Here is a 12,189-nt window from a genome sequence, read left to right on the forward strand (position 1 = left end):
GATGTAACACTTTGGTCTCTTCAGTATGTGAGACCTCTACTAGTGGATGTAACACTTTGGTCTCTTCAGTATGTGAGACCTCTACTGGTGGATGTAACACTTTACTCTCTACAGTATGTGAGACCTCTACTAGTGGATGTAACACTTTACTCTCTTCAGTATGTGAGACCTCTACTAGTGGATGTAACACTTTGGTCTCTTCAGTATGTGAGACCTCTACTGGTGGATGTAACACTTTACTCTCTACAGTATGTGAGACCTCTACTAGTGGATGTAACACTTTACTCTCTTCAGTATGTGAGACCTCTACTGGTGGATGTAACACTTTGGTCTCTTCAGTATGTGAGACCTCTACTGGTGGATGTAACACTTTACTCTCTTCAGTATGTGAGACCTCTACTGGTGGATGTAACACTTTGGTCTCTTCAGTATGTGAGACCTCTACTAGTGGATGTAACACTTTGATCTCTTCAGTATGTGAGACCTCTACTAGTGGATGTAACGCTTTGGTCTCTTCAGTATGTGAGACCTCTACTAGTGGATGTAACACTTTGATCTCTTCAGTATGTGAGACCTCTACTGGTGGATGTAACACTTTACTCTCTTCAGTATGTGAGACCTCTACTAGTGGATGTAACACTTTACTCTCTTCAGTATGTGAGACCTCTACTGGTGGATGTAACACTTTGGTCTCTTCAGTATGTGAGACCTCTACTGGTGGATGTAACACTTTACTCTCTTCAGTATGTGAGACCTCTACTGGTGGATGTAACACTTTGGTCTCTTCAGTATGTGAGACCTCTACTAGTGGATGTAACACTTTGGTCTCTTCAGTATGTGAGACCTCTACTAGTGGATGTAACACTTTGATCTCTTCAGTATGTGAGACCTCTACTAGTGGATGTAACACTTTACTCTCTTCAGTATGTGAGACCTCTACTAGTGGATGTAACACTTTGGTCTCTTCAGTATGTGAGACCTCTACTAGTGGATGTAACACTTTGATCTCTTCAGTATGTGAGACCTCTACTAGTGGATGTAACACTTTACTCTCTTCAGTATGTGAGACCTCTACTGGTGGATGTAACACTTTACTCTCTTCAGTATGTGAGACCTCTACTGGTGGATGTAACACTTTGATCTCTTCAGTATGTGAGACCTCTACTGGTGGATGTAACACTTTACTCTCTTCAGTATGTGAGACCTCTACTAGTGGATGTAACACTTTGATCTCTTCAGTATGTGAGACCTCTACTAGTGGATGTAACACTTTGGTCTCTTCAGTATGTGAGACCTCTACTGGTGGATGTAACACTTTGATCTCTTCAGTATGTGAGACCTCTACTGGTGGATGTAACACTTTGATCTCTTCAGTATGTGAGACCTCTACTGGTGGATGTAACACTTTACTCTCTTCAGTATGTGAGACCTCTACTAGTGGATGTAACACTTTGGTCTCTTCAGTATGTGAGACCTCTACTAGTGGATGTAACACTTTGATCTCTTCAGTATGTGAGACCTCTACTAGTGGATGTAACACTTTGGTCTCTTCAGTATGTGAGACCTCTACTAGTGGATGTAACACTTTGATCTCTTCAGTATGTGAGACCTCTACTGGTGGATGTAACACTTTACTCTCTTCAGTATGTGAGACCTTTACTAGTGGATGTAACACTTTACTCTCTTCAGTATGTGAGACCTCTACTGGTGGATGTAACACTTTGGTCTCTTCAGTATGTGAGACCTCTACTGGTGGATGTAACACTTTACTCTCTTCAGTATGTGAGACCTCTACTGGTGGATGTAACACTTTGGTCTCTTCAGTATGTGAGACCTCTACTAGTGGATGTAACACTTTGGTCTCTTCAGTATGTGAGACCTCTACTAGTGGATGTAACACTTTGATCTCTTCAGTATGTGAGACCTCTACTAGTGGATGTAACACTTTACTCTCTTCAGTATGTGAGACCTCTACTAGTGGATGTAACACTTTGGTCTCTTCAGTATGTGAGACCTCTACTAGTGGATGTAACACTTTGATCTCTTCAGTATGTGAGACCTCTACTAGTGGATGTAACACTTTACTCTCTTCAGTATGTGAGACCTCTACTGGTGGATGTAACACTTTACTCTCTTCAGTATGTGAGACCTCTACTGGTGGATGTAACACTTTGGTCTCTTCAGTATGTGAGACCTCTACTGGTGGATGTAACACTTTACTCTCTTCAGTATGTGAGACCTCTACTGGTGGATGTAACACTTTGATCTCTTCAGTATGTGAGACCTCTACTAGTGGATGTAACACTTTACTCTCTTCAGTATGTGAGACCTCTACTGGTGGATGTAACACTTTACTCTCTTCAGTATGTGAGACCTCTACTGGTGGATGTAACACTTTACTCTCTTCAGTATGTGAGACCTCTACTGGTGGATGTAACACTTTGGTCTCTTCAGTATGTGAGACCTCTACTGGTGGATGTAACACTTTACTCTCTACAGTATGTGAGACCTCTACTAGTGGATGTAACACTTTACTCTCTTCAGTATGTGAGACCTCTACTGGTGGATGTAACACTTTGGTCTCTTCAGTATGTGAGACCTCTACTGGTGGATGTAACACTTTGGTCTCTTCAGTATGTGAGACCTCTACTGGTGGATGTAACACTTTGGTCTCTTCAGTATGTGAGACCTCTACTAGTGGATGTAACACTTTGGTCTCTTCAGTATGTGAGACCTCTACTAGTGGATGTAACACTTTGATCTCTTCAGTATGTGAGACCTCTACTAGTGGATGTAACACTTTACTCTCTTCAGTATGTGAGACCTCTACTAGTGGATGTAACACTTTGGTCTCTTCAGTATGTGAGACCTCTACTAGTGGATGTAACACTTTGATCTCTTCAGTATGTGAGACCTCTACTAGTGGATGTAACACTTTACTCTCTTCAGTATGTGAGACCTCTACTGGTGGATGTAACACTTTACTCTCTTCAGTATGTGAGACCTCTACTGGTGGATGTAACACTTTGGTCTCTTCAGTATGTGAGACCTCTACTGGTGGATGTAACACTTTACTCTCTTCAGTATGTGAGACCTCTACTGGTGGATGTAACACTTTGGTCTCTTCAGTATGTGAGACCTCTACTGGTGGATGTAACACTTTGGTCTCTTCAGTATGTGAGACCTCTACTGGTGGATGTAACACTTTACTCTCTTCAGTATGTGAGACCTCTACTGGTGGATGTAACACTTTACTCTCTTCAGTATGTGAGACCTCTACTGGTGGATGTAACACTTTGGTCTCTTCAGTATGTGAGACCTCTACTGGTGGATGTAACACTTTACTCTCTTCAGTATGTGAGACCTCTACTGGTGGATGTAACACTTTGGTCTCTTCAGTATGTGAGACCTCTACTAGTGGATGTAACACTTTGGTCTCTTCAGTATGTGAGACCTCTACTGGTGGATGTAACACTTTACTCTCTTCAGTATGTGAGACCTCTACTGGTGGATGTAACACTTTGGTCTCTTCAGTATGTGAGACCTCTACTAGTGGATGTAACACTTTGGTCTCTTCAGTATGTGAGACCTCTACTGGTGGATGTAACACTTTACTCTCTTCAGTATGTGAGACCTCTACTGGTGGATGTAACACTTTGGTCTCTTCAGTATGTGAGACCTCTACTAGTGGATGTAACACTTTGGTCTCTTCAGTATGTGAGACCTCTACTGGTGGATGTAACACTTTGATCTCTTCAGTATGTGAGACCTCTACTGGTGGATGTAACACTTTGGTCTCTTCAGTATGTGAGACCTCTACTAGTGGATGTAACACTTTACTCTCTTCAGTATGTGAGACCTCTACTGGTGGATGTAACACTTTGATCTCTTCAGTATGTGAGACCTCTACTAGTGGATGTAACACTTTACTCTCTTCAGTATGTGAGACCTCTACTGGTGGATGTAACACTTTACTCTCTTCAGTATGTGAGACCTCTACTGGTGGATGTAACACTTTGGTCTCTTCAGTATGTGAGACCTCTACTGGTGGATGTAACACTTTACTCTCTTCAGTATGTGAGACCTCTACTGGTGGATGTAACACTTTGATCTCTTCAGTATGTGAGACCTCTACTAGTGGATGTAACACTTTACTCTCTTCAGTATGTGAGACCTCTACTGGTGGATGTAACACTTTACTCTCTTCAGTATGTGAGACCTCTACTGGTGGATGTAACACTTTACTCTCTTCAGTATGTGAGACCTCTACTGGTGGATGTAACACTTTGGTCTCTTCAGTATGTGAGACCTCTACTGGTGGATGTAACACTTTACTCTCTACAGTATGTGAGACCTCTACTAGTGGATGTAACACTTTACTCTCTTCAGTATGTGAGACCTCTACTGGTGGATGTAACACTTTGGTCTCTTCAGTATGTGAGACCTCTACTGGTGGATGTAACACTTTGGTCTCTTCAGTATGTGAGACCTCTACTGGTGGATGTAACACTTTGGTCTCTTCAGTATGTGAGACCTCTACTAGTGGATGTAACACTTTGGTCTCTTCAGTATGTGAGACCTCTACTAGTGGATGTAACACTTTGATCTCTTCAGTATGTGAGACCTCTACTAGTGGATGTAACACTTTACTCTCTTCAGTATGTGAGACCTCTACTAGTGGATGTAACACTTTGGTCTCTTCAGTATGTGAGACCTCTACTAGTGGATGTAACACTTTGATCTCTTCAGTATGTGAGACCTCTACTAGTGGATGTAACACTTTACTCTCTTCAGTATGTGAGACCTCTACTGGTGGATGTAACACTTTACTCTCTTCAGTATGTGAGACCTCTACTGGTGGATGTAACACTTTGGTCTCTTCAGTATGTGAGACCTCTACTGGTGGATGTAACACTTTACTCTCTTCAGTATGTGAGACCTCTACTGGTGGATGTAACACTTTGGTCTCTTCAGTATGTGAGACCTCTACTGGTGGATGTAACACTTTGGTCTCTTCAGTATGTGAGACCTCTACTGGTGGATGTAACACTTTACTCTCTTCAGTATGTGAGACCTCTACTGGTGGATGTAACACTTTACTCTCTTCAGTATGTGAGACCTCTACTGGTGGATGTAACACTTTGGTCTCTTCAGTATGTGAGACCTCTACTGGTGGATGTAACACTTTACTCTCTTCAGTATGTGAGACCTCTACTGGTGGATGTAACACTTTGGTCTCTTCAGTATGTGAGACCTCTACTAGTGGATGTAACACTTTGGTCTCTTCAGTATGTGAGACCTCTACTGGTGGATGTAACACTTTACTCTCTTCAGTATGTGAGACCTCTACTGGTGGATGTAACACTTTGGTCTCTTCAGTATGTGAGACCTCTACTAGTGGATGTAACACTTTGGTCTCTTCAGTATGTGAGACCTCTACTGGTGGATGTAACACTTTACTCTCTTCAGTATGTGAGACCTCTACTGGTGGATGTAACACTTTGGTCTCTTCAGTATGTGAGACCTCTACTAGTGGATGTAACACTTTGGTCTCTTCAGTATGTGAGACCTCTACTGGTGGATGTAACACTTTGATCTCTTCAGTATGTGAGACCTCTACTGGTGGATGTAACACTTTGGTCTCTTCAGTATGTGAGACCTCTACTAGTGGATGTAACACTTTACTCTCTTCAGTATGTGAGACCTCTACTGGTGGATGTAACACTTTGATCTCTTCAGTATGTGAGACCTCTACTGGTGGATGTAACACTTTGATCTCTTCAGTATGTGAGACCTCTACTAGTGGATGTAACACTTTGGTCTCTTCAGTATGTGAGACCTCTACTGGTGGATGTAACACTTTGGTCTCCTCAGTATGTGAGACCTCTACTAGTGGATGTAACACTTTGGTCTCTTCAGTATGTGAGACCTCTACTGGTGGATGTAACACTTTGATCTCTTCAGTATGTGAGACCTCTACTAGTGGATGTAACACTTTACTCTCTTCAGTATGTGAGACCTCTACTGGTGGATGTAACACTTTGGTCTCTTCAGTATGTGAGACCTCTACTGGTGGATGTAACACTTTACTCTCTTCAGTATGTGAGACCTCTACTAGTGGATGTAACACGTTGGTCTCTTCAGTATGTGAGACCTCTACTGGTGGATGTAACACTTTGGTCTCTTCAGTATGTGAGACCTCTACTGGTGGATGTAACACTTTACTCTCTTCAGTATGTGAGACCTCTACTGGTGGATGTAACACTTTACTCTCTTCAGTATGTGAGACCTCTACTAGTGGATGTAACACTTTGGTCTCTTCAGTATGTGAGACCTCTACTGGTGGATGTAACACTTTGGTCTCTTCAGTATGTGAGACCTCTACTGGTGGATGTAACACTTTGGTCTCTTCAGTATGTGAGACCTCTACTAGTGGATGTAACACTTTGATCTCTTCAGTATGTGAGACCTCTACTGGTGGATGTAACACTTTGGTCTCTTCAGTATGTGAGACCTCTACTAGTGGATGTAACACTTTGATCTCTTCAGTATGTGAGACCTCTACTAGTGGATGTAACACTTTGGTCTCTTCAGTATGTGAGACCTCTACTAGTGGATGTAACACTTTGATCTCTTCAGTATGTGAGACCTCTACTGGTGGATGTAACACTTTGGTCTCTTCAGTATGTGAGACCTCTACTAGTGGATGTAACACTTTGGTCTCTTCAGTATGTGAGACCTCTACTAGTGGATGTAACACTTTACTCTCTTCAGTATGTGAGACCTCTACTGGTGGATGTAACACTTTGGTCTCTTCAGTATGTGAGACCTCTACTAGTGGATGTAACACTTTGGTCTCTTCAGTATGTGAGACCTCTACTAGTGGATGTAACACTTTGATCTCTTCAGTATGTGAGACCTCTACTAGTGGATGTAACACTTTGGTCTCTTCAGTATGTGAGACCTCTACTGGTGGATGTAACACTTTGGTCTCTTCAGTATGTGAGACCTCTACTGGTGGATGTAACACTTTGATCTCTTCAGTATGTGAGACCTCTACTGGTGGATGTAACACTTTACTCTCTTCAGTATGTGAGACCTCTACTAGTGGATGTAACACTTTGGTCTCTTCAGTATGTGAGACCTCTACTAGTGGATGTAACACTTTGATCTCTTCAGTATGTGAGACCTCTACTAGTGGATGTAACACTTTGGTCTCTTCAGTATGTGAGACCTCTACTGGTGGATGTAACACTTTGGTCTCTTCAGTATGTGAGACCTCTACTAGTGGATGTAACACTTTGATCTCTTCAGTATGTGAGACCTCTACTGGTGGATGTAACACTTTACTCTCTTCAGTATGTGAGACCTCTACTAGTGGATGTAACACTTTACTCTCTTCAGTATGTGAGACCTCTACTGGTGGATGTAACACTTTGGTCTCTTCAGTATGTGAGACCTCTACTGGTGGATGTAACACTTTACTCTCTTCAGTATGTGAGACCTCTACTGGTGGATGTAACACTTTGGTCTCTTCAGTATGTGAGACCTCTACTAGTGGATGTAACACTTTGGTCTCTTCAGTATGTGAGACCTCTACTAGTGGATGTAACACTTTGATCCCTTCAGTATGTGAGACCTCTACTAGTGGATGTAACACTTTACTCTCTTCAGTATGTGAGACCTCTACTAGTGGATGTAACACTTTACTCTCTTCAGTATGTGAGACCTCTACTGGTGGATGTAACACTTTACTCTCTTCAGTATGTGAGACCTCTACTAGTGGATGTAACACTTTACTCTCTTCAGTATGTGAGACCTCTACTAGTGGATGTAACACTTTGGTCTCTTCAGTATGTGAGACCTCTACTAGTGGATGTAACACTTTGGTCTCTTCAGTATGTGAGACCTCTACTAGTGGATGTAACACTTTGATCTCTTCAGTATGTGAGACCTCTACTGGTGGATGTAACACTTTACTCTCTTCAGTATGTGAGACCTCTACTGGTGGATGTAACACTTTACTCTCTTCAGTATGTGAGACCTCTACTGGTGGATGTAACACTTTGGTCTCTTCAGTATGTGAGACCTCTACTAGTGGATGTAACACTTTACTCTCTTCAGTATGTGAGACCTCTACTAGTGGATGTAACACTTTGGTCTCTTCAGTAACCGAGACCTCTACTAGTGGATGTAACACTTTACTCTCTTCAGTATGTGAGACCTCTACTAGTGGATGTAACACTTTACTCTCTTCAGTATGTGAGACCTCTACTAGTGGATGTAACACTTTGGTCTCTTCAGTATGTGAGACCTCTACTAGTGGATGTAACACTTTACTCTCTTCAGTATGTGAGACCTCTACTAGTGGATGTAACACTTTGGTCTCTTCAGTATGTGAGACCTCTACTAGTGGATGTAACACTTTACTCTCTTCAGTATGTGAGACCTCTACTGGTGGATGTAACACTTTACTCTCTTCAGTATGTGAGACCTCTACTAGTGGATGTAACACTTTACTCTCTTCAGTATGTGAGACCTCTACTAGTGGATGTAACACTTTGGTCTCTTCAGTATGTGAGACCTCTACTAGTGGATGTAACACTTTACTCTCTTCAGTATGTGAGACCTCTACTGGTGGATGTAACACTTTGGTCTCTTCAGTATGTGAGACCTCTACTGGTGGATGTAACACTTTACTCTCTTCAGTATGTGAGACCTCTACTAGTGGATGTAACACTTTGATCTCTTCAGTATGTGAGACCTCTACTAGTGGATGTAACACTTTACTCTCTTCAGTATGTGAGACCTCTACTAGTGGATGTAACACTTTGATCTCTTCAGTATGTGAGACCTCTACTAGTGGATGTAACACTTTACTCTCTTCAGTATGTGAGACCTCTACTAGTTGATGTAACACTTTGATCTCTTCAGTATGTGAGACCTCTACTAGTGGATGTAACACTTTACTCTCTTCAGTATGTGAGACCTCTACTAGTTGATGTAACACTTTGGTCTCTTCAGTATGTGAGACCTCTACTAGTGGATGTAACACTTTGGTCTCTTCAGTATGTGAGACCTCTACTGGTGGATGTAACACTTTGGTCTCTTCAGTATGTGAGACCTCTACTGGTGGATGTAACACTTTACTCTCTTCAGTATGTGAGACCTCTACTAGTGGATGTAACACTTTACTCTCTTCAGTATGTGAGACCTCTACTGGTGGATGTAACACTTTGGTCTCTTCAGTATGTGAGACCTCTACTAGTGGATGTAACACTTTGGTCTCTTCAGTATGTGAGACCTCTACTGGTGGATGTAACACTTTGGTCTCTTCAGTATGTGAGACCTCTACTGGTGGATGTAACACTTTACTCTCTTCAGTATGTGAGACCTCTACTAGTGGATGTAACACTTTACTCTCTTCAGTATGTGAGACCTCTACTAGTGGATGTAACACTTTGGTCTCTTCAGTATGTGAGACCTCTACTGGTGGATGTAACACTTTACTCTCTTCAGTATGTGAGACCTCTACTGGTGGATGTAACACTTTGGTCTCTTCAGTATGTGAGACCTCTACTAGTGGATGTAACACTTTACCCTCTTCAGTATGTGAGACCTCTACTGGTGGATGTAACACTTTGGTCTCTTCAGTATGTGAGACCTCTACTGGTGGATGTAACACTTTACTCTCTTCAGTATGTGAGACCTCTACTGGTGGATGTAACACTTTACTCTCTTCAGTATGTGAGACCTCTACTGGTGGATGTAACACTTTGGTCTCTTCAGTATGTGAGACCTCTACAGGTGGATGTAACACTTTGGTCTCTTCAGTATGTGAGACCTCTACTAGTGGATGTAACACTTTGGTCTCTTCAGTATGTGAGACCTCTACTAGTGGATGTAACACTTTGGTCTCTTCAGTATGTGAGACCTCTACTAGTGGATGTAACACTTTACTCTCTTCAGTATATGAGACCTCTACTAGTGGATGTAACACTTTGGTCTCTTCAGTATGTGAGACCTCTACTAGTGGATGTAACACTTTGATCTCTTCAGTATGTGAGACCTCTACTAGTGGATGTAACACTTTGATCTCTTCAGTATGTGAGACCTCTACTGGTGGATGTAACACTTTGGTCTCTTCAGTATGTGAGACCTCTACTAGTGGATGTAACACTTTGGTCTCTTCAGTATGTGAGACCTCTACTAGTGGATGTAACACTTTACTCTCTTCAGTATGTGAGACCTCTACTGGTGGATGTAACACTTTGGTCTCTTCAGTATGTGAGACCTCTACTAGTGGATGTGACACTTTGATCTCTTCAGTATGTGAGACCTCTACTGGTGGATGTAACACTTTGGTCTCTTCAGTATGTGAGACCTCTACTAGTGGATGTAACACTTTGGTCTCTTCAGTATGTGAGACCTCTACTGGTGGATGTAACACTTTGGTCTCTTCAGTATGTGAGACCTCTACTAGTGGATGTAACACTTTGATCTCTTCAGTATGTGAGACCTCTACTAGTGGATGTAACACTTTGATCTCTTCAGTATGTGAGACCTCTACTAGTGGATGTAACACTTTGGTCTCTTCAGTATGTGAGACCTCTGCTAGTGGATGTAACACTTTGGTCTCTTCAGTATGTGAGACCTCTACTGGTGGATGTAACACTTTGGTCTCTTCAGTATGTGAGACCTCTACTAGTGGATGTAACACTTTGGTCTCTTCAGTATGTGAGACCTCTACTAGTGGATGTAACACTTTGGTCTCTTCAGTATGTGAGACCTCTACTGGTGGATGTAACACTTTGATCTCTTCAGTATGTGAGACCTCTACTAGTGGATGTAACACTTTGGTCTCTTCAGTATGTGAGACCTCTACTGGTGGATGTAACACTTTGATCTCTTCAGTATGTGAGACCTCTACTAGTGGATGTAACACTTTGATCTCTTCAGTATGTGAGACCTCTACTAGTGGATGTAACACTTTGGTCTCTTCAGTATGTGAGACCTCTACTGGTGGATGTAACACTTTGGTCTCTTCAGTATGTGAGACCTCTACTAGTGGATGTAACACTTTGGTCTCTTCAGTATGTGAGACCTCTACTAGTGGATGTAACACTTTGGTCTCTTCAGTATGTGAGACCTCTACTAGTGGATGTAACACTTTGATCTCTTCAGTATGTGAGACCTCTACTAGTGGATGTAACACTTTGGTCTCTTCAGTATGTGAGACCTCTACTGGTGGATGTAACACTTTGGTCTCTTCAGTATGTGAGACCTCTACTAGTGGATGTAACACTTTGGTCTCTTCAGTATGTGAGACCTCTACTAGTGGATGTAACACTTTGGTCTCTTCAGTATGTGAGACCTCTACTAGTGGATGTAACACTTTGATCTCTTCAGTATGTGAGACCTCTACTAGTGGATGTAACACTTTGGTCTCTTCAGTATGTGAGACCTCTACTGGTGGATGTAACACTTTGATCTCTTCAGTATGTGAGACCTCTACTAGTGGATGTAACACTTTGATCTCTTCAGTATGTGAGACCTCTACTAGTGGATGTAACACTTTGGTCTCTTCAGTATGTGAGACCTCTACTGGTGGATGTAACACTTTGGTCTCTTCAGTATGTGAGACCTCTACTAGTGGATGTAACACTTTGATCTCTTCAGTATGTGAGACCTCTACTGGTGGATGTAACACTTTGATCTCTTCAGTATGTGAGACCTCTACTAGTGGATGTAACACTTTGATCTCTTCAGTATGTGAGACCTCTACTAGTGGATGTAACACTTTGGTCTCTTCAGTATGTGAGACCTCTACTGGTGGATGTAACACTTTGGTCTCTTCAGTATGTGAGACCTCTACTAGTGGATGTAACACTTTGGTCTCTTCAGTATGTGAGACCTCTACAGGTGGATGTAACACTTTGGTCTCTTCAGTATGTGAGACCTCTACTAGTGGATGTAACACTTTGGTCTCTTCAGGCCTTTTCGCTGGCAGAGAGCAGACTGGGCATTCCTGCCTTCCTGGTCCCTGAAGACCTGCTGGCCAGCCCGGTGCCAGACTGCTTGGGGGTGCTGACCTACCTGTCCAAGTTCTACCACTACTTCAGCACAGCGTCACATGGTCTGTGATCCATTTTTGAAAATACTCCCTTTTAAAAAAACACAGACATTCCT

The 12,189-nt window shown here is 42.3% G+C and overlaps 1 protein-coding gene across 4 annotated transcripts in view; it reads left to right on the top strand.

Moving 5' to 3' along the window:
• LOC133541283 (MICAL-like protein 1) overlaps window positions 1-12,189 on the top strand; it is a 249,806-nt gene that overhangs the window by 4,328 nt on the left and 233,289 nt on the right. For all 4 annotated transcript variants that reach the window (XM_061884597.1, XM_061884600.1, XM_061884599.1 and 1 more), the window contains one exon: window positions 11,995-12,136. In XM_061884597.1, coding sequence (XP_061740581.1) covers window positions 11,995-12,136 — 142 coding nt within the window. The remainder of the gene's footprint in view (window positions 1-11,994; window positions 12,137-12,189) is intronic.

The sequence above is a fragment of the Nerophis ophidion genome, linkage group LG23, assembly GCF_033978795.1.
Source record: "Nerophis ophidion isolate RoL-2023_Sa linkage group LG23, RoL_Noph_v1.0, whole genome shotgun sequence".
Lineage (NCBI taxonomy): Eukaryota > Metazoa > Chordata > Actinopteri > Syngnathiformes > Syngnathidae > Nerophis > Nerophis ophidion.